The sequence below is a fragment of the Neoarius graeffei genome, chromosome 12 (genome assembly GCF_027579695.1).
Source record: "Neoarius graeffei isolate fNeoGra1 chromosome 12, fNeoGra1.pri, whole genome shotgun sequence".
Taxonomy (NCBI): Eukaryota; Metazoa; Chordata; class Actinopteri; order Siluriformes; family Ariidae; genus Neoarius; species Neoarius graeffei.
The window spans coordinates 32631054-32658050 of NC_083580.1; the positions used below are offsets into that span (position 1 = coordinate 32631054).

The 26997-nt window shown below is 43.6% G+C and overlaps 1 protein-coding gene and 1 pseudogene across 5 annotated transcripts in view; both read left to right on the forward strand.

Annotated features, from left to right (window-relative positions):
- Nucleotides 1–26997, forward strand: part of LOC132895332 (short transient receptor potential channel 5-like) — a 244748-nt gene that overhangs the window by 22507 nt on the left and 195244 nt on the right. For 2 of the 5 annotated variants that reach the window (XM_060935791.1, XM_060935794.1), the window contains one exon: nt 26568–26661. The exons of 1 other annotated variant lie outside the window; for it this stretch is intronic. Coding sequence is in view for 1 of the 4 variants with exons in the window: in XM_060935790.1 (XP_060791773.1) it covers nt 22437–22480 (44 nt within the window). In the remaining 3 variants the exon portion in view is untranslated. Of the gene's footprint in view, nt 1–22419; nt 22481–26567; nt 26662–26997 lie in introns of those variants that run through there. 2 more of the 5 variants (XM_060935795.1, XM_060935790.1) reach the window with 2 other exon arrangements.
- Nucleotides 9085–12654, forward strand: LOC132894737 (uncharacterized; annotated as a pseudogene).

Below are 26997 nucleotides of genomic sequence, written 5' to 3' on the forward strand. Positions count from 1 at the left end.
TCGGGACATCTTAGACAAGGAACTTTGTCGGGACTTCCATTTGGCCCATCCTGATCACCCTGGGAACATCAGGACACGCTCCTTGGGGGGGGGGGGGGGGGGTCCTGTTAGGACTTGGGACTATCTTGGCCTCTAGAGGCTGCTATCTTATCTTTTGTCTTGTTATGTTTGTTTTGACAGCTAGAGGCCACTATTGTTTTGTTTGTTTTGACAGCCATGTGCTCCTTTGTTTTCATGTGCCTTTTGCCCCACCTGTTCTTTATTTCCTGCCCTGCCTAGTTTCTTAATTACCTTGGGTATTTATACTTCCTCAGTTTGGTCTCTAGTTACTGAGTCTTTGTTCTGTTTAAGGCTAGTCTCCTCTGTTCTGTGTACCTTTGCCTGTGTGCTTGTGCTTTCTTGGGACTTTTTGAACTGTTTATTTGCCATTGTGTATCTTCTGAGCGTTGGGATTTTTTGCCTCTTCTTTCTTGGGACTTTTTGGACTGTTTATTTACCATTTTGTATCTTCTGAGCATTGGGATTTTTTGCCTCTTCTTTTCTTGTTTTGGATTTTTGGACTTTGAACTTTTGGATGTTTTGTTTTCCCTTGTATCTTCTGTGTGTTTGGATTTTACTTTTGTGGATTTTTGCATTTGGATTTTCCTGATCTTCTGAGCTTGGGCAATAAACTGTTTTGTACTCAACTTTCATCCCACTCCTCTGCACTTGAGTCATTCCCCTGGTGGCCTTGTGGGGGTTTACTGGGTTACCACACCAGCAACCCGGGTTTGATTCCCAGCAAACCTAACAGTTTATGTTTTGCTTTTTGGTTTCCTTTGTGGTTTGTTACTCTAACCTTGCCTCACATTTTATCTTTGTAAATATCACGCTTGCTAATAAACACACTTCCTGCACTTACATCCATCTACCACTGCATACCTAACAGAATATGTTACTAAGTCCCTGTGAAAAGTGTCCATATGTGCGGAGACTGATAAAATCAGCACCAGGTGTTTCCCATAACGCCAGCGTCCCAAGAATGCGCTCCAAAAAATCCCCAAATGTAAATGCACTCTTTAAGTCTTGGTAAAGTTAGTCTATGCCAAGCCACTGTGTTGATGAGGCTCCCACGAGCACTGGGGACATGGATTCAAGACAAATACATCTCAAGAGGCTCCCTGAAGGTTCACTGAGCTTTAACCCATCAGCAAGCATTCGCTGCTTAGTATGCTGAAAAAAAACATTGTCATCAAATTTCAATGCATGCACTCAAATTTTTTGCAACATTTTTGGCCATTCATGAGGCAGAGACACACTAACAAAACAGCTCGTGAAGCTCGGAGAACAGTCACCATGCATCGCACGATTGGTGGCAATGCGACCAATTTTTCATCGCCAAATATTCGCAAACCCAACATGAGCTGTAGTGTGACCAGGGTCTAAGGGAGTGTTTATTTGCACTTGGGTGAGAACAGTCGTTTGGCAACTATTTGGTTATTTACACCCAAATTAGCTATTCAGCTATTTACAGCTGGTTAGGGTGTCAATAGCATTGTTGGCTATGGACACTTAAGTGATTGTCTTGTCTCTGGGTGGTGCTATATACAATGTCTTGCAAAAGTATTCATCCCCCTTGGTGTTTGTCCTATTTTGTTGCATTACAAACTGGAATTAAAATGGATTTTGGGGGCTTAGCACCATCTGATTTGCACAACATGCCTACCACTTTAAAGGTGCAAATTGTTTTTATTGTGACAATAAAAAACAATAAGATGAAAAAAAAACAGAAATCTGGAGTGTGTATAGGTATTCACCCCGCCAAAGTCAATACTTTGAAGAGCCACCTTTTGCTGCAATTACAGTTGCAAGTCTCTTGGGGTATATCTCTATTAGCACATCTAGCCACTGGTATTTTTTTCTATTCATCAAGGCAAAACTGCTCCAACTCCTTCAAGTTAGATGGGTTGCGTTGGTTTACAGCAATATTCAGGTTATGCCACAGATTCTCAATGAACTTGGGGTCTGGGTTTTCACTAGCTCAATCCAAGACATTTAAATGTTTCTCTTTACACCAGTCCACTGTAGCTTTAGCAGTATGTTTAGGGTCATTTTCCTGCTGGAATGTGAACCTTCATCCCTGTCTTAAACCTCTGGCCAACTCAAATAGGTTTTCCTCCAGAATTGCCCTGTATTTATTGTTATCCATCTTTCCTTCAATCCTGACCAGCTTTCCTGTCCCTGCAGATGAAAAACTTCCCTACAGCATGGTGTTGCCACCACCATGCTTCATTGTAGGGATGGTGTTCTCAGGGTGATGGGAAGTGTAGGGTTTTCGCCATACATGGCATTTCCCATGGCCAGAAAGTTCAATTTTAGTATCATCTGACTAGATAATCTTCTTCCATGTGTTTGGGAAGTCTGCCACATGCTGTTGGGCAAACTCCAAATGTGTTTTCTTATTTTTTTTCTTTAAGCAATTACTTTTTTCTGGCCACTCTTCCATAAAGCCCCACTCTGGAGTGTATGGCTTAAAGTGGTCCGATGGACAGATATTCCCATCTTTGCTGTGGGTCTTTGCAGCTCCTTCAGTGTTATCTTTGGTGTCTTTGTTGCATCTCTGATTAATGTCCTCCTTGCCCGGTCTGTGAGTTTTGGTGGTTGGCCTTCTCTTGTTAAGTTTGTAGTGGTGCCATATTCTTTCCATTTTGCTATAATGGATTTAATGGTGCACCGTGGGATATTCAAAGTTGGGGATTTTTTTTATAACCCAATCCTGATTGGGTTTCCACAACTTTGTCTCTGTTTGGAGTGCTCCTTGGTTTTGATGTTGTTTGCTTAGTAGTGTTGCAGAGTCAGGGTCCTTCCAGAACAGGTTGATTTATACAGACATCATGTGACAGATCATGTGATACACAGGTGGATCTTAATCAACTAATTACATGACTTATGAAGTGAATTGGTTGGACCAGTTCTTATTTAGGGGTTTCATACGTACAGTGGCGCTTGAAAGTTTGTGAACCCTTTAGAATTTTCTATATTTCTGCATAAATATGACCTAAAATATCATCACATTTTCACACAAGTCCTAAAAGTAGATAAAGAGAACCCAGTTAAACAAATGAGATAAAAAATATTATACTTGGTCATTTATTTATTGAGAAAAATGATCCAATATTACATATCTGTGAGTGGCAAAAGTATGTGATCCTCTAGGATTAGCAGTTAATTTGAAGGTGAAATTCGAGTCAGGTGTTTTCAATCAATGGGATGACAATCAGGTGTGAGTGGGCATCCTTTTTTATGTAAAGAACAGAGATCTATCAAAGTCCAATCTTCACAACACATGTTTGTGGAAGTGTATCATGGCATGAACAAAAGAGATTTCTGAGGACCTCAGAAAAAGCGTTGTTGATGCTCATCAGGCTGGAAAAGGTTACAAAACCATCTCTAAAGAGTTTGGACTCCACCAATCCACAGTCAGACAGATTGTGTACAAATGGAGGAAATTCAAGACCACTGTTACCCTCCCCAGGAGTGGTCAACTAACAAAGATCACTCCAAGAGCAAGGCGTGCAATAGTTGGCGAGGTCACAAAGGACTGCAGGGTAACTTCTAAGCAACTGAAGGCCTCTCTCCCATTGTCTAATGTTAATGTTCATGAGTCCACCATCAGGAGAACACTGAACAACAATGATGTGCATGGCAGGGTTGGAAGGAGAAATCCACTGCTCTCCAAAAAGAACATTGCTGCTCATCTGGTTTGCTAAAGATCACATGGACAAGCCAGAAGACTATTGGAAAAATGTTTTGTGGATGGATGAGACCAAACTAGAACTTTTTGGTTTAAATGAGGAGCGTTATGTTTGGAGAAAGGAAAACACTGCATTCCAGCATAAGAACCTTATCCCATCTGTGAAACATGGTGGTGGGAGTATCATGGTTTGGGCCTGTTTTGCTGCATCTGGGCCAGGACGGCTTGCCATCATTGATGGAGCAATGAATTCTGAATTATACCAGCGAATTCTAAAGGAAAATGTCAGGACATCTGTCCATGAACTGAATCTCAAGAGAAGGTGGGTCATGCAGCAAGACAATGACCCTAAGCGCACAAGTCGTTCTACCAAAAATGGTTAAAGAAGAATAAAGGTAATGTTTTGGAATGGCCAGGTCAAAGTCCTCATTATTAGCTCATGTTTTAAGTCGTTCAAATTCTGTAAAGCTGCTTTGCAACAATGTTTATTGTTAAAAGCACTATACAAATAAACTTGATTTGATTTGATTTGAAGTCCTGACCTTAATCCAATTGAAATGTTGTGGAAGGACCTGAAGCGAGCAGTTCATGTGAGGAAACCCACCAACATCCAAGAGTTGAAGCTGTTCTGTATGGAGGAATGAGCTAAAATTCCTCCAAGCCGGTGTGCAGGACTGATCAACAGTTACCGCAAACGTTTAGTTGCAGTTATTGCTGCACAAGGGGGTCACACCAGATACTGAAAGCAAAGGTTCACATACTTTTGTCACTCACAGATATGTAATATTCCATTTTAAAGAATCCATTTTAATTCCAGCTTGTAATGTGACAAAACGGAACAAACAACAAGGGGGTGAATACTTTTGAAATACATTGTACACCCGGGTAGAAATAGCCACATTGGCTATCCACCCCGGGTACTCATAGCTTTGTTGGCAACTGATACCCTGGTTGCAATTAACATCTGCCTTCATTTAATCCAGTTTTGTTCCATAATGTCAATTTTATCATTTTCCTCAATAAATAAATGACCAAGTATAATATTTTTGTCTCATTTGTTTAACTGGGTTCTCTGTATGTACTTTTAGGCCTTGTGTGAAAATCTGATAATGTTTTAGCTCATATTTATGCAGAAATATAGAAAATTCTAAAGGGTTCACAAACTTTCAAGCACCACTGTAAGGGGCTGAATACCTACTATGCACACTCCAGATTTCTGTTTTTTTTTTCATCTTAATTATTGTTTGTGTCACAAAAAAAGCACCTTTAAAGTGGCAGGCATGCTGTGTAAATCATATGGTGCTAACCCCCCAAGAATCCATTTTAATTCCAGCTTGTAATGTGACAAAACGGAACAAACAACAACAAGGGGGTGAATACTTTTGAAATACATTGTACACCCGGGTAGAAATAGCCACATTGGCTATCCACCCCGGGTACTCATAGCTTTGTTGGCAACTGATACCCTGGTTGCAATTAACATCTGCCTTCATTTAATCCAGTTTTGTTCCATAATGTCAATTTTATCATGTACACACATTTTATGGCCATGTAATATAATTTCTGTGCCAAAGAAATGCCTTTTTTTGTATCATTGGTTCACCTAAACTTTTAATGAATTTTCAATCATTCTGGATGTCTTGATACATTTAGAACTATGCACATGGGTGATTGTTTGCTTTTAATACAAAACCACACTAGCAAACAACTACTGTTGTCCACTTGAAATATGCTAACTTAAAAGCATCACATTTAAAACTAAATGATTCTTGTTTATCATTTACAGAACTTAAACACAATATAGTCAAGTTTATTTGTATAGTGCTTTTAACAAGAAACATTCTTACAAAGCAGCTTTACAGAAAATTAAAGACTTTCAACATGAGCTAATTTTATCCCTAATTAATCCCCAGTGAGCAAGCCTGTAGCAATGGTGGCAAGGAGAAACTCCCTCAGATGACATGAGGAAGACGTGAGACTCCCTCTCAAGGGAGAGGAACCAGACTCAAAAGGGAACCTATCCTCATTTGGGTGATAACAGATAGCATGATTAGAAATAACTCACTTCTATAACTGTGTCCTATAGAGTCACAAAGTATAACTGTGAAACCAGGAATTTCATTATAGTTTTAATGGGATTAATAATGGAAGGGCTCTGTGGATTGCTCTCATTTGGGCTTTGCTGCTCCATTTGACGCATGGTCAAAAAGCAAGAAAAAGACAAGTGCAGGTTATACCCAATTTCATGGATGTGTTGGGTGAGTTGTCCAGAAGCATCATATAAAGTTTGGTGGCTCCCCAGTGAAGTGTGACCAAGAAGAAACATTTCAGTTCCCCCATTTCAATGGGGCCAAAAATGAAGCACCCTCCAGATCTACTTCTTTACCTAATAAAATTATTAACAAAAGGCTTGACTTAATAGATATGTTTTCAGCCTAGATTTAAACACTGAGACTGTGTCTGAGTCCTGAACACTACTTGGAAGGCTGTTCCATAACTGTGGGGCTTGGTAAGAAAAGGCTTTGCCCCCTGATGTAGCCTTCACTATATGAGGTACCAGCAAATAGCCTTTTGATCTAAATAGGCGTGATGGGTCATAAAGGACCAGAAATTTGCTCAGGTACTGTGGTGCAAGACCATTCAGTGCTTTAAAGGTCAATAGTAGTAGTTTATAATCAATACGAAACTACTTGTAATTACAAAATCTTTTGTATATAATCATATACAAAATGGTTTTGGTGTTGTCATTCATGCTTATGTTTAGGTGCAGTTAAAAGGAGAGTTTAATTGACATTTTAAAATGAGAGAACAATATTGGAGCAGCAAAGCCCAAATGAGAGCAATCCACAGAGCCCTTCCATTATTAATCCCTTCTTGATGATGCCATTGCATCACATTAGCCAGAAGCAATTGCCAACCAAAGAAATAAATATAACTCTGCAGAAGACTTATGATAAAAAGTATTTATATGTTCCCCCAGTTTTCAGGAGACTTAAATAACCAATGAGTGCATAAGCTCCAGTTGCTCTGGGTTTGTTGGGATTTTAGAGACAATCGTGATGAAATTGTGCTCGGTTCCATTTCTTTCTTTGTGTATGTGTGTGTGTGTGTGTGTTAATCTATCCTCTGATGACCTAGTACAATTTACAGTCATCCTTTGCCACAGCTCCAGTGGGAATTGGAACCATCATTGTAACTGGTTGTGATGTTGCTGGCGGTGACGTAAATGATGTAATGATATTGAGACAGAACCTCTCATACTCCCTATGACTGCATATGGCAGCAAGCTCAAAACAACTACAAAGAAGACATTGGCAGCTACGGCTGGAAATTGGAACAACAACGAACTGTTTGCTGCTTGTGCTGAAGACGAAATTGCTCATCATATATCTGGTACTATTTGTGATGCTGTGGTATATGACAAGATTATAGGCATTGTCCCTGAAAGAGGTGTCCATGGATGCTGCTTCATGAGATAAACATCATATCCAGTCTCGCATGTTTTACACATCTCACTGAGGTACACACTCCATATTATCTTGTTAAATACAATCAAGTGGGAATACACAATATCTGTGACATTTCCGTTATGGAAGACTGAAAGGGAATGTAAATTTAGTTATTGATTAATTGTTTTTACCTCCTACACTAACAGGTTTTGTATGTGAAAGGAACAGGGATTTATTTTTCTTTCATGTTTTGTTAAGTATTGAAACTTGTGTGATATTACTTGCTGTAAATGGTTTGAGTGCAAGTGGGGTGCCATGACCTCTGAGGCCATCAAGGAGACCCTGACTCTCCACCATGGCATCAGGAGTGTGCCGTCCATCCATTAAAAATGAAGACATGATGTAGGAGTTGGCCCGCTTTGGGAAGTTTGACAGCACAATTAGAGACACATTTCTGCAAGAAAATGCAAATGCAATTGCTCTGCAGTGCAAAAAAGACAAGTACAGCTCATGGTGCATGGATGTACATGGTAGTCTGAGCTAAGAAATGAAGTTTGGTGGCTCTCTGATGAAGCGTGACCAAGCAGGATGACTTTGATTCCAAAAGCCAGTTAATTTCATTGGGGCCAAAAAATGTATTGAAGTCAATGGGAGAAAAATGCATGGTCAAAAAGCAAGAAAAAGACAAGTGCAGGTTATACCCAATTTCATGGATGTGTTGGGTGAGTTGTCCAGAAGTATCATATGAAGTTTGGTGGCTCCCCAGTGAAGTGTGAATGAGAAGAAACACTTCAATTCCCCCATTTCAATGGGGCCAAAAACCAACAGAAAATGACAAAAACAAGAGAATGAGTGTGTCTTTCCTAAAGCTCTATACAAACACATTATTTCCTGACAGGATGGCCAATTTAGACTTGGTTTGGGGCCAATATCTCAAACACTGGGTGGCATGGTGGTGTAGTGGTTAGCTCTATCACCTCACAGCAAGAAGGTCCGGGTTCGAGCCCAATGGCTGGCGAGGGCCTTTCTGTGTGGTGTTTGCATGTTCTCCCTGTGTCCGCGTGGGTTTCCTCCGGGTGCTCCAGTTTCCCCCACAGTCCAAAGACATGCAGGTTAGGTTAACTGGTGACTCTAAATTGACCGTAGGTGTGAATGTGAGTGTGAATGGTTATCTGTGTCTATGTATTGGCCCTGTGATGACCTGGCAACTTGTCCAGGGTGTACCCTGCCTTTCGCCCATAGTCAGCTGGGATAGGCTCCAGCTTGCCTGCGACCCTGTAGAACAGGATAAAGCAGCTAGAGATAATGAGATGAGATGAGATCTCGAAAACTGTTGAAGAAGAAATGGGACAAAAAAAAGTGGTCGGAAGAAAAATAATAAGTAGAGATGTATTTTCACGAGAAAATGTGAATGTAATTATGAACACATCATCAGTTGGCTGTTGCATACCATAATCTATGTAATTAGCAGCAGTCAGCCATTGTGTTACAGTACAGTGGGCTACTGGTACCCGGCATGCAGCAGGCATGGAAATTAAGAATGCCACTAGGTCACAGGCTGAGGTCTGATCAGCCTTGCTTGGGTTGCCTGGAAGAGGGTGTCTGTTGTAAGACCTGAAACACCCAATGACTGCAGGAAACAACACTGATGTGTTATGTGTCCATCACAGGATGCTATGGAAAACTGAAACATTCTAGGAGTACCAGTGGCAATCAGGAACAGACTGGGTGACAACCACAAAGAGGGTGGTGACATCTGGAGAGACAGAGGGCAGCTGGAGAGGTGGCAACCGGGGTGGAGAGGGTTGGCAGTCCAAACCACTTCTTCTGAGTGTAAGAACCCATAATCATGCTACAAAACCCAGAACCCATAATCATCCTACAAAAACAAAACCCATAATCATGCTACAAAACTACAAAGGAAAGATACCCCCAGGGGTGCCGAGAGGAGGGGAGGAAGAGCATGTCAACCAGATGAACCCAAGAATAATGACACAAGGTAACAGACTGACACCATCAATAATGCAGTGCATCTGCAGCAAGACTTGCAAGAAGGAGAGGGGGCTAAAGATTCATCAGGGCAGGATGAGATGCTTGACAGCAAAATTGACAACACAATGCACAGAAGTCACTTCTGGTGAGACAAAGGAGAAACCAGGCTCACAGTGCCCAGAGCCTCATAGTGTCACCAACACCTGATGTCTGAGTGGCAGCATTTCAATGAGTATATTGATCGAATCCTGGAAGGGAAAGCCAAGGGGGATGTGGACCATTGGCTGAACACCATGACCACTCTGATAGGTCAGCATTGCAACTGAGTGATTTGGATTAGAGGCAGCCAAGCCTGCACCATCGGTGTATGCTCCAAATCACAGAGCAAAGAAAATACAGCGCCTCAGGAAAGAACTCAAGTTGCTAAAGAGGCAATATAAGATGACAGGAGAGCTTGAAAGAGCTGGCCTAGCAAACCTTCAAGCAATGCTCAGAAAACAGCTCCTGACCCTGCAGAGGGCCACAGAAGGAGCTGCATTCCTGGCTGATCCCTTCAAGCTCACAAAGCAGCTTCTTGGTCAAAAGAGGACTGGTAGACTTTCCTGCTCTTAAGGATGTCATCAATGACCACCTCAAGCACATCTACAGTAATACCATCAGAGAACAGCCACTGGGTCCATGCAATGTACTAGTAACTCCACCAGAGTCAGCATCAGACTTCAACCTGAAGGAGCTTTGCCTAAGCAAAGTGCATGGAGTGGTCAGGAGATCAAGCTCAAGCTCTGTGCCAGGCCCATGCGGAGTGCCCTACAAGCTCTGTGAACTGCCCAAAGCTACTCTATTGGATTTGGAAGGCCCTGAAGGTGATCTGGAGGAGAGGGAAGATCCCCCAAGCATGGAGATATGCTGAGGAAGGGTACATTCCCAAAGAGGAGAAATTGGAAAACACTGACCAATTCAGAGTCGTCATCTTGCTTGGTATGGATAGTAAAATCTTCTTTGGCATCCTGGCCAAGAGACTCTCCAGCTTCCTGTTGAGCAACAATTACATTGACACGTCGGTACAAAAAGGGGGCATACTAGGAGTCCCTGGTGGCCTTGAACACACAGGCATGGTGACCCAGCTCATCAGGGAGGCAAGAGAGAGCACAGGAGACCTGGCTACACTGTGGCTGGACTTTACCAATGCCTATGGGGCATTGTCCCACAAGCTGGTCAAGGTCTTATTGGAAAAACCTCACATACCCAGAAGGTGAAATAACTCATCCTGGACTACTACAGCAGATTCAGCTTGAGAATCTCTTCTGATCAGGTAACCTCAGATTGGCACCAGCTGGAAGTTGGGATAACCACTGGGTGTACCATCTCAGTGACCCTGTTTGCACTGGCAATGAATATGCTTATCAAAGCAAAAGAAAGGGGATGCTGGGGCCCTATGAGCAAGTCAGGAGTAAGGCAGCCACACATAAGGGCCTTCATGGATGATCTCACAGTGACAACAACTGTGCCAGGTGCCAGATGGATCCTCCAGGGGTTAGAGAAACTCATGTCATGGACTTGCATGAGTTTCAAACATGCAAAGTCCTGGTCCTTGGTTCTGAAAAGAGGGAAGATCACAGACAAGTTCCCCTTCAGGCTGGGGGAAGTACAGATTCCAACAGTCACAGAAAAAACAGTGAAGAGCCTTGGGAATGTCTTCAACTGCAGCCTGAAGGACATAGATTCCATCAAAGCAACCAGCGCTGATCTGGAGGGCTGGTTTAGAGTAGTAGACAAGTCTGGACTCCCTGGAAGATTCAAGGCTTAGGTCTACCAATATGAAATCCTCCCAAGAATCCTCTAGATTCTGCTTATCTATGAAGTCCCTATGACCATTGTGGAATGCTTGGAGTGCAAGGTAAGCAGCCGTCTATGCAGATGGCTGGGTCTGCCATACAGCCTGAGCAGCATCACGCTATATGAGAACAGCAACAAGCTCAGGCTTCCACTCAGCTCGGTCAGGGAGGAATTAATTGTGGCATATGCACAGGATCATCTGCAGTATGCAGAATCCAGAGATACCAAAGTGCAGGGATTGTTGTGAGGACAGGGAGGAAGTGGAGGGCAGCAAGGTAGTCCAGCAGGCAGAAACTTAACTGAAGCAAAAGGCCATTCTTGGGAGTGTGGTGCAGGGCAGAACCGGGCTTGGGAGCCGACCGAAGTCCTCATATGACTCTGCTAGTGGGAAGGAGGGGCGGAAGCAGGTTCAGGAGGAGGTGCAAGCTTCAGTGGAGGAAGAGCGAACCAGCAGCACAGTGGCCATGCAGAAGCAAGGTGCTTGGATGAAGTGGGAATAGGCAATGGAGTGGAGTGTCACCTGGATGGAGATCTGGAAGTGGAACCCCCAGAGAATAAAGTTCTTGATTCAGGGTGTCTATGACATCCTTCTGAGCCTATCCAACCTGTTCACATGGGGCAAAGTAGAAACACCTGCATGCCCCCTGTGTTCTAAGACAGGAACCATTGAGCTAATCCTGAGCAGCTGCTCCAAGGCACTGAGTGATGGCCAGTACCACTGGAGACATGACCAGGTCCTCAAGTCGATTGCTGAGGCAATCAGCAAGGGGATCAATGATGGCATATACACCTGTGCTATAGCCAAGGGCATCCACTTTTGTTAAGGAGGGATAGGTGCCAAAGAAAAAACCAAAAGACTGCTCTGTAGGTTTGCTCTCCGCACCCCCAGACTGGATGATGATGGTTGACCTGAAGAGGCAGCTGGAAATTTCACCACACATCACCCAGTCTGGGTGACACGGTGGTGTAGTGGTTAGCGCTGTCGCCTCACAGCAAGAAGGTCCGAGTTCAAGCCCCGTAGCCGATGAGGGCCTTTCTGTGTGGAGTTTGCATGTTCTCCCCGTGTCTGCGTGGGTTTCCTCTGGGTGCTCCGGTTTCCCCCACAGTCCAAAGACATGCAGGTTAAGTTAACTGGTGAGTCTAAATTGACCGTAGGTGTGAATGTGAGTGTGAATGGTTGTCTGTGTCTATGTGTCAGCCCTGTGATGACCTGGCAACTTGTCCAGGGTGTACCCCGCCTTTCGCCTGTAGTCACCTGGGATAGGCTCCAGCTTGCCTGCGACCCTATAGAACAGGATAAAGCGGCTAGAGATAATGAGATGAGATGAGATCACCTAGTTCTCACTGAGACCTGGCATCATCTTAGTTTCAGAGGCCCAAAAGCAGCTGATACTGCTGGAGCTGACATTACCCTGGGAAGAGAGGCTGGAGGAAGCTCAAGAAAGGAAAAGGGTGAGATACCAGGAGCTGGTAGAGGATTGTCAGAGAAACAGGTGGCAGACCAGACGTATTCCAGTAGAGGTGGGCTGTAGGGGATTTGTTGGTCACTCCCTGCACAAGGCTTAAAGGACCCTGGGCATAACTGGTGCCAGGAGAAGAGCCACTGATGATAACATGGAGGTGGTAGAGAGAGCATCCAAATAGCTTTGGTTATAGAGGGGAGCAGTGGGGACAGAATAATGCCACTAGGACACAGGCCGAGGTCTGATCAGCCTTGGTTGGGTCACCTGGAAGAGGGTATTTGTTATAAGACCCAAAACACCCACTGACTCCAGGAAACAACACTGATCATGTGTCCTAATGTGTGCATCAGAGGATGGTATGGAGGACAGCAGTAAGCCATAATAAATGAAACAAAGTCAATATTCGGTGTGAGATGACATATTGCTTTAAAAAAATAGTCTCGGACACAATTAGTGCAGTTTTATAAGGAAATGAGCTGTAAGTTTTACTTAGCATCGTGCAGAACCAGCCACAGTTCTCCAGGACAATTTGTCACACTTGCTTCTTAATTTTGTATCAAAACCCAGTAGGCTTCATTATGTTTTCTTTTTAATCTGAAAAGTGGTCTCTTATGTAATATGCTGCTCAGATGCAAACATTTTTCCTGTAACATTTAAGTTTGGTCTGGAAAACAAATGTTTGGAACTCTCAAAATTTTGTTTTTGTACTGACTCGATAATGTAGAAGTCCATCCATCAATTATCTCTAGCCGCTTATCCTGTTCTACAGGGTTGCAAGCAAGCTGGAGCCTATCCCAGCTGACTATGGGCGAGGGGTGGAGTACACCCTGGACAAGTTGCCAGGTCATCACAAGGCTGACACAGAGGCGAACAACCATTCACACTCACACCTACAATCAATTTCGTGCCACCAGTTAACCTAACCTGCATGTTTTTGGACTGTGGGGGAAACCAGAGTACCCAGAGGAAACCCACGCAGACATGGGGAGAACACACAAACTCTACACAGAAAGGCCCTTGCTGGCCACTGGGCTCGAACCCAGGATCTTCTTGCTGTGAGGCGACAGTGCTAACCACTACACAACCATGCCACCTAATGTAGAAGTCATAAAATAGAAATCTATAATAAAGTTTGTATGAAAAAAGTAGGGTGCCTAAGACTTTTGCACAGTACTGTGTGTGTGCGTGTGTGTGTGTGTGTATCTCTCTCTCTCTCTCTCTCTCTCTTTATATATATATATATATATATATATATATATATATATATATATATATATGTATGTGTGTGTGTGTATGTGTATACACACACACACGTACACTGTGTGTGTGTCATGAGCGGAGCTCCGTTAACGACGGTGCCTGTCGGTGTTTTTTTTTGTTTGTTTGTTTACATTTATCTGATCATTTGCTTTTTTTAAAAAATCAAATGACAAAGACAGATGTTTGTGATTCAATAAATTTAATGTACTGTAGATGTACTGCAGTGTTCTAATGGCAAGAGTAGGGAGTAGGCATATAACTAAATGAAGGTACAAAAACCTTGCATATGCCTATCAGACTAGTCTAGACACCAGTGTCTTGGCCTGGTCTTGCTGGCCTGGTCTTGTTGGCTTGGCCTCACACACCAAGTTGCATTTATTTATTAAGTTGCATTCATTTATTTATTTAGTCTGTTATTTAGGTTTAAATGTTATATGCACAACAGCACATAAACAGACCAACACAATGATCTAAACAATTAAAGCCAAGAGTCTCCTGACAAATCCTATAACAGATTTATGATATTACAATATTTCATTTCAACTCCAGAGACTGTTGTTTATGAAAATCCCAGGAGATCAGCAGTTTCTGAACCATTTTCTTCATTTTGAGCACCAGTTTGTGAATGGAGGGCGAGGCTAGGGAAGGTGAGTGGCAAAGTGATCACACCTGTGACTGATTATTGATGTATGTTAGTGTGTATTGCAGTGACAGCTGAGGGTTTACATGGAGGGAGGAAGCAGAGCGGAGGGAAGCTTCCTTGCACGCTCTGTGTGCGCGCGCGTGCATGCGTGCAAGAGAAAGAAAGTCAAATCAAATCAAATCAGGTTTATTTGTACAGCGCTTTTAACAATAAACATTGTTGCAAAGCAGCTTTACAGAATTTGAACGACTTAAAACATGAGCTAATTTTATCCCTAATCTATCCCCAATGAGCAAGCCTGTGGCGACGGTGGCAAGGAAAAACTCCCTCAGACGACATGAGGAAGAAACCTCGAGAGGAACCAGACTCAAAAGGGAACCCATCCTCATTTGGGCAACAACAGACAGCCTGACTATAATATTAACAGTTTTAATAGGTATAACCCTCAACTGTCCTCATGGGGCCGTCCTTCACAGGAGTGGGGCGATAAAACTCCGACCAGACACAGGGCACCAGGATGGATCAAGCAGGTCCGAGGGGCAGAAGAGGCCAGCATCTCAATCCCAGGATCAACATGTAACTCAGAGGGACAGATGGGGGGGGGGGGAGAGAGAGAAAGAAAACACGTTGTTAGGTATGCCCTAAAAATGACAAGTATTAAATCTGTGTGGTAGGCTCGCAGAGACGAGAATCTTTACATCAGGCATAATACACCATTGTGTAAAAAATATATCATGACCTGCTCTGGCTGGATGCTTGATTGGGTGATGGGAGCACACTCCTCAGCAATGAAGTGCTTTCACTATAAGCTGAAAAGCTAAAAATAAAATTTAGAGTAACTAATCTGCCTGTCCCAGTATTCCACCACTCCACCATGTGGAGGATAGTCCCATATGGACAGTCAAAAGTCGTACTTGGAAGATGGCTCTGGACACTTACAGTAATACATTTATGTCTGAGGACTACAGTTGACTTGCTAACTTGAGGACTGCAGTTGTCATGAACAGTTTTGCAGTCAAGTTTGTATCAATGAACAGTTTATAACTTCACAAAAACAGACTTCATGTTAAAACTATAATGATTTTCCTGGTTTCACAATTATATATATATATATATATATATATATATATATATATATATATATATATATATATATATATATATATATATATATGGGTGGCACGGTGGTGTAGTAGTTAGTGCTGTCACCTCACAGCAAGAAGGTCAGGGTTCGAGCCCCATGGCCGGCAAGGGCCTTTCTGTGTGGCGTTTGCATGTTCTCCCCGTGTCCGCGTGGGTTTCCTCCGGGTGCTCCGGTTTCCCCCACAGTCCAAAGACATGCAGGTTAGGTTAACTGGTGACTCTAAATTGACCGTAGGTGTGAATGTGAGTGTGAATGGTTGTCTGTGTCTATGTGTCAGCCCTGTGATGACCTGGCGACTTGTCCAGGGTGTACTCTGCCTTTCGCCCGTAGTCAGCTGGGATAGGCTCCAGCTTGCCTGCGACCCTGTAGAACAGGATAAAGCAGCTACAGATAACGAGATGAGATTATATATATATATATATATATATATATATATATATATATATATATATATATATATATATGTTATAGAAGTGAGTTATTTATAATCATGCTATCTGTTATCACCCAAATGAGGATGGGTTTCCTTTTGAGTCTGGTTCCTCTCAAGGTTTCTTCCTCATGTCATCTTGAGGGAGTTTTTCCTTGCCACCTTTGCCACAGGCTGGCTCATTTTGGATAAATTAGGGATAAAATTAGCTCATGTTTAAAGTCTTTAATTTTTGTAAAGCCGCTTTGTGACAATATCTGTTGTTAAAAGCGCTATACAAATAAGCTTGACTTGAAACTCCCAACAAAGGTGTTATACTGGTGCCAAAACCTGGGGTACTGAGCAAACAACCAGCATGGAGTCCTTGCTGTTCAAAGACCTCATCCATGCTCTCACTGCTGCCAAGCAGAAGCAGCACCAGACACTGGTTGCACTATGCATGGAGCAGGAGCAGCGCTTCAAAGCCCTGCTGCAGGCCCAGCAAGAGGATCATCAGGCATTCCAGAGCCTGCTCGCACCGGTAAGTACCTCAGCTGCTGTGCCAGCGGGCTTTCCCCACATCATGCTGATGAACATAGGACCCCACGATGGCCTGGATGCCTTCTTTGCTCTCTTTGAGCAAGCCATGGAGGCATGGGGGTGGCTAGTAGAGCAGCAAGTGGTGCACCTACTGGTGCTCCTGACCAGAGAAGAGCAGCTCACTGCACAAGAGCTACCCCTGGAAAGCAGGCTGGAGTATCTGGTCCTTAAGTGAGCCATTGTGCAACACATCGGCTGCACCCCCAAACAACATTGTCAGTGCTTCTGCACTGGTTGGCCAGCAGGCCATTTGCACTTAGACAGCAGCTATGGGATGCCTGTCAACAGTGGCTGAGGGCAGAAGATCGTGATGCCAAGGGCATCATCAATGCGGTTGCACTTGAGCAATTAATCACTCGGCTGCCAAGAGGAACAGCCGAGTGGGTCCAGTGCCACCACCTGGCATTGCTGGATAGAGCCATCATGCTAGCTGAAGGCCATCTGGTGGCAGTTCTGGTGGCTGGCAAGCAGCCTGCCTCCTCTCTCTCTCTCTTTCTTCCTTCCTCCATCCTGTCCCCTCCCTGTCCCTGCACCACAAAAGCAAGGGTTGACTCCCTCGTAGCCGGCTCGCCCTAGACCATGGTCCCCCCCCTTCCCTCCTCCCCTTGTGTTTCTGTGTTTCCTCCTCAGCTGAGTGATTCCTGTGTCATTGGGGCAGAGGTGAGGCCCAGGCCAGTGTGCTGGTGCTACAGGGAGCCTGGGCAAGTACCCAGGCTCCCCATAGCACCAGCACCAGGACCAGTGCCATGCGATGGAGGTGGGGGCAGTGGTCCGGATCCCCAACATGCCAGAATTTGTCCTCAATCAAGCTGGAACGTACTGCATACCAATGAATATCCAAGGGGGTGCTTACCACATGTTGGTAGATTTAGGTTTCAATCAGACCTCCATCCACCAAAGTATGGTGCAAGGCGAGGCATTGGGTACAGCACGTTTGGTGAAGGTTCTATGTGTGCACCAGGATGTTCACAAATACCAGCGGGTTCCTGTCAAAATTAAATTTCTGGGGAAAAATCATGGTGTAGAGGCAGCGGTTAATCTGTGTCTCCCCCACCCACAAATTCTAGGAACTGATTTGGCTGGGGTTTAAGTGTTTGATGGCATGTGTAGTGGTGGATGGGTCCTCCTGTAACACATCACAGGGGATCTTAGCATAGCATTGGCTGGGGAGGGGGTCCCAGAGCTATCTACGTCAGCTCTGCATCATAGCGACATGGAGAGTGGGGAGCACCCCGGCCCTCCCCGGTCTCTTGGGGATTCTCTAGAAGATATAACTCTTGAGCAGGTGTGGAATGAGACTCTGCATCATGCTTTTGACCAAGTGAGAGTAGTCGATGGTCAAACCATCCAGCCCAACATTGCACTCACCTGGCCATACTTTTCAGTAATTAAGTATAGGTTGCATCGAGTGATGCAGGACACTCAGACTGGTGAAAAGGTGACACAATTGTTGGTTCCAAAGAGCTGCAGGGAAATCATATTCCATGCAGCTCATTAGGACACCTAAGGCAGGACAAAACTGACCTGTCTTATGGCCCATTTCTATTAGCCAGGGATTTGCAGGGATGTCTGCAGGTGGTGTGGGGTATGTCATGAATGCCAGCTGGTGAATCCACTGGCCAACCCAAAGGCACTATTATGCCCTCTTTCTCTGATCGAGACTCCCATTCAAAAGAATTGGAATGGATCTCATTGAGCCAGTAGATTAGTCTGCATGAGGGCATTGCTTTATGTTCGTCTTTGTGGGCTTTGCAATGTGATACCCGGAAGCAGTACCACTGCATAACATTTCCACCTGTAACGTCACAGAGGCACTATTTAAAATGATTTCCCTAGTCGGGATTTCAAAAGGAATCGTAACTGATCAGGGCACTACGTTTGTGTCATGCACACTTCACGAACTCTGAGTTACTGGGAGTTAATTCAATCTGCACAAGCGTTTATCACCCACAGACAGACGGCTTGGTTGAACGATTTAACTGAACCCTGAAAAACTTAATTTGTACATTTGTAAGTGAAGGCCCATGTAACTGGGATAAATGGCTTGAGCCCCTGTTATGTGCAGTACTAGAGGTTCCACAAATCTCCACTGGCTTGTTAAGGTCAAAGCTTTTTATTTGTCATTTCAACCATATACAGTTGGTACAGTGCACAGTTAAAACAAAACAATGTTTCTCCAGGACCGTGATGCTACATTAAACATCATAGGACTACAAATCTACAATACAACATAAAGTTCAAGAATTCAATGAGTGCAAACATTGCAGACAATAAACTACACAACATAAAGTTCAGACACAAACAACTTAACGGGCAGACATGAGTGTGCATATTGAGGTCGTATATGAAAAAGGGAATAAATGTAAACCTTGTGTGTGTGTGTGTGTGTGTGTGTGTGTGTGTGTGTGTGTGTGTGTGTGTGAGAAAGACATTGTAAACATTATAAAGCAATAGTGCATTATTGTCCACTGTGCAAAGATTGTAGTGTGAGTGGTGTGTTGAATAGTCCATGAGTATACAGTAAGTCCAGTCCCTCAGAGTTGGAAATCTGATGGCATGAGGAACTGAGGTAAAATTATGCCATGAAGAATTTAGGTCACATATGAAAAAGGTGCACACATCTCTGCAGTAATCCATGGCTTCTGGTTGGGGTGAGTGGTGATGGTTTTAGAGACAATAACATCATCGGTGCACTTGTTGATGTAGCTGGTCACTGATGCTGTGTACTCCTCCAAGTTGGTGCAGCCAACTTAGGGTGCAACCTCCCTAAACATGTCCCAGTCAGTTCTCTCAAAACAGTGCTGGAGAGCAGAAATGGCTTCTTCTGGCCAAGTTTCACTTGCCTTAGAATTGGTTTGGAGCATCTAACGAGTGGTCTTTATGCTGGAATTAGCATAACAGAGATGTGGTCTCAGTAGCTGAGGTGGGGGCGGGGTTCCACCTGGTGCATGCCGGGAATGTTTGTGTAAACAAGATCCTGCACATTCGCTCTTCTCATTGCAAAGTCTACATACTGATGGAATTTCGGGAATACTGACCTGAAATTCGCATGGTTGAAATCTTCGGCAACAATAAACAGTCCATCTGGGTGTGCATTCTGCAGTTCACTGATAGCACCATACAGTACACAGAGTGCATTAGCACGGGGGGGGGGAATGTAAACTCAAATTAAGAATACTGAACTGAATTTCTGTGGTAAATAAAAGGGTCTACATCCAATAGTCACAAACTCCACTAGTGATGAGCAATAACCAGAGACTAGCACTGCATTTCTGCACCATTCTGTGTTGATGTAAATACACAAGCCATCTCCAAAAGTCTTACTGCACAGAGCTGCATTTCTGTTGGTTCGGAACCAAACCAGCCCATCCAGCTGAATGGTGGTGTCCAGAACTCGGTCGCTGAGCCACATCTCCATGAAAACAAGGAGGCAGCAGTTTCTAAACTCATGCTGGGTAGTCCACTGGAGTCAGATATACCGGTAGCCTAGTTTATTTTTCAGGGAGCAGATATCGGAGAGTAGAATGGATGGGAGAGCCGGCTGGCTAGGGTTAGCTGTTAGCCTAGCATGGACACCCCCATGCTTGCCACATTTCTGCCTCCTCGCACATCGCTCCCGATGACTTCTCCCTGTGTCACCAGCCTCAGGCAAGGCCAAGGACTTGGAGACCTGTTCCTCGCAGCAGGTCGAGCTCATGTAGTTTCTATAGCAGATAATCTTTTATGATATTTTCTGCATGGTATGTGTATTGAAGGAGTGTCTGGTAATGGTAGAGATGAATACCAGTTGATCTGATGTCTATATGCTGTACAGGGTTGAGCAGAGGAACAAAATGACGCAAAAAAAACACCATTTGGGACCTGGAGAGGCCGCTGTGTGCTACTGTCTTTACCAGCATCTTGGATTCTTGGATTTCCCAGTTTGAATTATTATTATTATTATTATTATTATTATTATTATTATTATATGGGCATAAGCAGTGTGGCGTCCTAGACATCATACACAAAAATTGGGAAGAGCAACCTTCTACTCATAAAAACTAAATTCAATACATCCTCGACCCATGTGGAAAACTTCACCCACTCAGTCACCTAACCCAGGAAAATTTGCAACAGGTGCACCCCTGTTGTGCATGCCTGTGGGAGTTCACACTGGGAGATAAAGTTCTTATACTATTGTCCACATTGAGCTCTAAATTACTCGCCAAGTCGCAAGGGTCCTTTGAGGTCACACAGCGAGTTGGGAATGTTGACTTTGAGGTGAAGTGAATGGATAAGGGTGGAGTGCTGCAGATATACCACCTTGATCTGCTTAAACTCTGGAATGAGGGGATGCCTGTTGCGTTGGCAACAGTAGTTCTGGAGAGGGAGGAGCTTGGGCCAGAGGTAAAAACGAATGTAGCCGCTCAACCCACCCCAGTCCACTGTGGAGACCACCTCTTGCTGTCCCAATTCACGGAGGTTGCCAGGTTGCAAGCAGAGTTTTCCAACATGTTCTCACCCTTCCCCGGTCACACCCACCTCATAGAGATGCCCCCGGGTGGTGGTGCGTAGCCACCCATACCACTTAACTGAATACAAGAAAACTGTAGTTCGTGATGAACTGAAGGCCATGCTTGAAACGGGAATAGTTGAGGAGTCACACAGAAACGTGAGCAGCCCACTGGTCTCGGTCCCCAAGGCTGACGGGTTGGCCTGGTTCTGTGTGGACTACGGAAACGTCAATACAGTGTCTAATTTTGACATGTTCCTAAGTCTGCCAATATCCCTTGACTTCCCTATCCCACAAAAAAAACCCCGGCCTTTTCCACCCCATTTGGATTACACCAATTTGTCCCCCTTTTTTTTGGGGGGGGGAGTATTCAGGGCCCCGGCAATGTTCCAATGTTTTATAGACAAAGTCCCCCACCCCCACACACTGCCTATACTGTAGCCTGCCTCAGTGATATGGTCCTGTGGAGGGCGGCCCCACGTGGACAGTTGGGGGTTGTGGCTGGAGGATGCTGTGGACTCTTGCAGTGGTGCTTTTGTGGCTGGGGACTGCAGTTGACTTGCTGACTTTAGGATTGCAGTTGACTTGCTGACCTTGGGACTGCGGTTGGTGTGAACGGTTTTGCGCTTGGGTTTCCATCGGTGGGGGGTTTGTAGCATCAACGAAGCTGACTTTATGTTAGGACTGTTAATGTTATAGTCATGTTGTCTGTTGCTGCCCAAATGAGGATGGGTTCCCTTTTGAGTCTGGTTCCTCTCGAGGTTTCTTCTTTGTGTTGTCTGAGGGAGTTTTTCCTTGCCACCGTCGCCACAGGCATGCTCATTGGGGATAGATTAGGGATAAAATTAGCTCATATTTTAAGTTGTTCAAATTCTATAAAGCTGCTTTGCGACAATGTTTATTGTTAAAAGCGCTATACAAATAAACTCTTATGATGAAGTCCAAGTAAACACCGTGTGGTGGGCCATTATTACGCTATTACACTCCCCTGACTTCTCTCTCCCCTTTATTTTGCAGACTGATGTATCAGACAGATGGCTGGGGGTCGTTTTGTCCCAGATATTGGAGGGGGAGGAGCGCCTGGTGCTGTACGTTAGTTGCAAACTCTCAGTGCGAGAGAGACAGCACCATTGAGAAGGAGTGCCTGTCCATCAATTGGGTGGTCCTCACTCTCCAGTACTACCTGCTGAGGCAATCTTTCATCCTCTGTTCCAGTGGCTTCATCAGATGAAAGATGCCAATGTGCGGATCACCCTTTGATATCTAGCTCTGCAGCTCTTGAAGTTTAAGGTGGTTCACAGGCCAGGGGCACAGATGGTGGTGGCGGATTACCTCTCCTGCCGTGGGAGGGTCGGCTGCAGGCTGGATTGCTCCCTGGCCTGAGTTGGGTGGTGGGGGTATGTGGCAGCAGGGGCATGGTCAAACGCCAATTTGTGAATGAAGGGCAAGGCCAGGGAAGGTGAGTGGTAATGTGGTCACACCTCTGTCTTATTAATGTGTGTGTGTGTGTGTGTGTGCGCGTGCGTGTGTGTGTGTCCTGGAGTGACAGCTGAGGATGGAGGAAGCAGAGAGGAGGGAAGCTTCCCTGCATGCAGTGGTTGTGTGTGTGCACGTGTGAGAAAGTGCTTTCACTATAAGATGAAAGCTAAAAATATAGTTACCAAAGTAACTAACTCGCCTCTCCCAGTGCTTCAGTATTCCACCACTCCCAAACTGATGTTTGATGTGAACATTACCTGAAGCTCTTAACCTGTATTCGCATGATTTTATGCATGGTAATGCTGCCACATGATTGAATGATTGGATAACTCCATAAATTTGCATGTGTACAGGTGGATTTGCATGTGTATTAATGTGGATGGTGAGTGTACAGTAGACAGCTATAGACAGACAGATCTTGTGACTTTGAATTGTGATTACTTTAAAATTCTACAGTAAAATAATTTCTTCTTTATTGTAAGCATAGTGTAGTTGACTGTGAAGTTATCTGAGTGGGTTTGATTGTCCAATTTTAAATTTCCATTTTATAATGGATTAAAAAGCCTCATTGTTCAATTGTATTGACAAATGTGAATTTAAAGAGCAATTACTTTAAAATTCTACAGTAAAATTAATTGATCTTTATTGTGAGCATCGAGTAGGTCACTGAACTGATGTACGTTTTAGATTCAAATGTACATTTTAGATTCCCTTTTACTTCTTCAATGAGTTAAAGTAAAATATGAATATCTTGATGTCAGCATGCATAGGTATTCACCCCCCAAAGTCAATACTTTGTAGAGCCACCTTTTGCTGCAATTACAGCTGCAAGTCTCTTGGGATATGTCTCTATCCTTGACTTGCAAGTGACATCAAAGCAAAATAGAAACCTGGATTTTGGCCATGTTGGAGGAGATACAAATGCGGGGTCAAGCGACATTCCATACATAACATAGTCAGGTGTGCGCAACTCTCATGTTTTTCCACTGATTTAAGTGTTCTTTTAGCTATGCCATATCTTTATGCTGTATATGGTTGTGGTCACAACAGTACTTGTGACCGTAACACGTTCCGATTTTTTAGAATTCCATCCGTGATTTGGAAAGAGGAAACTCTGAGGCTTAGTACAGAGAGGAGATGAGGGGATCAGGACACTTCGTCCAATGACCATTTCATCTAACAGCTAAGACATTCTGTCCAAAGCCTTTTTCAGATGCACTATCAATTATTTTATATTTCAGGTATTCCTGTATTCGCAAATGAAAGCCCTGCGAGAGCGCTGCTTGGCACCTAAAGATTTATCATGATCCATACTATGGCACTCATTTGCTTTATAAAAACGTGTTTTGCTTCGGTCAAATTCCATTGAGAATGCCTCCTTTTTTCGAACAAACAAATACCTGAAATATAAAGTAACTGATAGTGCATATGAAAAAGGCTTTGGATGAAATAGTCATGGGACAAAATGACCCGTACCCAATGGCCGGTAGAAGCATCTTATCTTCCGAAAAGCCTGACATTTTTAAATAATATGTGTGAAAACCACACATATCTATCTTCGCTCGATCTATCAAATCATGCTAATATGGCCGGTACTCAGTGACCGGTAGAGGCATCTTATCTTCCAAAAAGCCTGACTTTTTGAAATAATATGGGTGAAAACCACACATATCTATCTTCGCTCGATCATTCAAATTGTACTAATCCTGAGAAAATTCAGCATTGTTTACAGACACGTTTTCAGCAGCTATCATCCTATTTGCTTTGTATATCCACCATCATAGCAGACGCTCATGACGTAGCACATTTTGATCACATGATTGCAAGTCATCTATTAGCTTAGCACATCTAGCCACTGGGATTTTTGCCAATTCCTCAAGGCAAAACTGCTCCAACTTCTTCAAGTTAAATGGGTTGCATTGGTGTACAGCAATGTTCAAGTTATGCCACAGATTCTCAGTTGGATTGAGGTCTGGGCTTTCACTAGGCCAATCCAAGACATTGAAATGTTTCCTTTTAAACCACTCCAGTGTAGCTTTAGCAGTATGTTTAGAGTCATTGTCCTGCTAGAATGTGAACCTTCATCCCAATCTCAAACCTCTGATCGACCCAAACAGGTTTTTCTCCAGAATTGCCCTGTATATTGTATGTGTATATGCAGTGCCTTGCAGAAGTATTCATACCCCTTGAACTTTTTCACATTTTTCCACCTTACAACCACGAACTTAAAAGTTTTTTTATTGAGATTTTATGTGATAGACCAACACAGAGTAGCACATAATTGTGAAGTGAAATGAAAATGATAAATGGTCTTCAAAATTTTAAACAAATAAAAATCTGAAAAATGTGATGTGCCTTAGTATTCAGCCCCCTGCATCAATACTTTGTAGAGCCACCTTTTGCTGCAATTACAGCTGCAAGTCTTTTGTGGTATGTCTCTACCAGCTTTGCACATCTAGACACTGAAATTTTTGCCCATTCTTCTTTGCAAAATAGCTCAAGCTCAGCCAGATCGGATGGAGAGCGTCTGTGAACAGCAATTTTCAAGTCTTGCCACAGATGCTCAATGGGATTTAGGTCTGGACTTTGACTGGGCCATTCTAACACATGAATATTCTTTGATCTAAACCATTCCATTGTAGCTCTGGCTGTATGTTTAGGGTCATTGTCTTGGTGGAAGGTGACTCTCCTTCCCAGTCTCAAGTCTTTTGCAGCCTCCAACAGGTTTTCTTCCAGGATTGCCCTGTATTTAGCTCCATCCATCTTCCCATCAACTCTGACCAGCTTCCCTGTCCCTGCTGAAGAAAACTATCCCCATAGCATGATGCTGCCACCACCATGTTTCACAGTGGGGATGGTGTGTGCAGGGTGATGAGCAGTGTTAGTTTTCTGCCACACATAGCGCTTTGCATTTAGGCCAAAAAGTTCAACTTTGGTCTCATCTGACCAAAGCACCTTCTTCCACATGTTTGCTGTGTCCTCTACATTTCTTATGCCTATCTTTCAACAATGGCTTTCTTCTTGCCACTCTTCCAAAAAGGCCAGATTTGTGGAGTGTATGACTTATAGTTGTCCTGTGCACAGATTCTCCCACCTCAGAGGGCCTCTTGGCTGCTCCTCTGACCAGTGCTCTCCTTGCTCGCTCTGTCAGTTTAGGTGGACGGCCATGTCTTGGTAGGTTTGCAGTTGTGCCATACTTTTTCCATTTTTGAATGATGGATTGAACAGTGCTTCTTGAGATGTTCAGAGCTTGGGATATTTTTTTATAACCTAACCCTGCTTTAAACTTCTCCAGAACTTTATCTCTGAACTGTCTGGTGAGTTCTTTAGTCTTCATGATGCTGTTTGTTCTTCAGTGTTCTCTAACAAACCACTGAGGCCTTCACAGAAGAAGTGTATTTATGCTGAGAGTAAATTACACACAGTAGGACTCTATTAACTAATTAGATGACTTCTGAAGGCAATTGATTGCACTGGATTGGATTTAGAGGTATCAGAGTACAGGGGGCTGAATACTAATGCACACCACATTTTTCAGATTTTTATTTGTTTAAAATTTTGAAGACCATTTATCATTTTCATTTCACTTCACAATTATGTGCTACTCTGTGTTGGTCTATCACATAAAATCTCAATAAAAAAAACTTTTAAGTTCGTGGTTGTAAGGTGGAAAAATGTGAAAAAGTTCAAGGGGTATGAATATAAGCTTTAAATGTCTATACTATTCTAGCTAATTGGCTTGCATAGCCTGAATCCTTTTTCCATGGATGGTGTTGGAATATTGTTGGCAGCACATCAGTCTAAAGTGACCTGCATAGCTCAAGAGCTTTGTCTGGAGATTCCTTTCAAAACAATTGGGCTCAAAATATTTTTTTCTACCAAAGGACAGTGTTTCTAAAGTGTGACCTGTTCCCTGTTGTTGTTGCCACTGTTTAGCAAGTCGTTTACAGTATGTTGCTTGGTTGTTGGCAATGGAATGCAGAAAAAATGCTTTCCCTTATTATCACACTTGTTAGTTTTGCCACCATAGGCTTTGCACTCCACTATTTTTCCCCAATGTTTTCCAGCTACATCATAGTGTCAGGAGCAGCAAGCCAATCAAGATACAGAAAACCTATCAAATCTACCACCCACAAAATGGCAAGATGGCCCCACCCTTGAGTGAGTAGGACTACAAAAGAATTTTAAAGCACTGCATTATGCAACACAGTGTTGTTCTGTTACTTATATCTGCACTGGAGTAATATCTGGAGGCTTGACACAGGACATACGACAGACGCTTCCTGTCGGTTTACTCTGTCTCTTATTATTACTCTCCCCCGTGCAACACAATACAACTCACACAAGGTTCCTATCCAGGTATTTTACCTAATATTACATCCCCCTTTCTAAATAAAGGATCTTCCCTGGGGGGATGCATGAGTAGGCCTTAGTAAACAGTATGAAATCTGTAAATCGAAAACTATTCACTTCTCTTCACAGATGTAATGTATATAA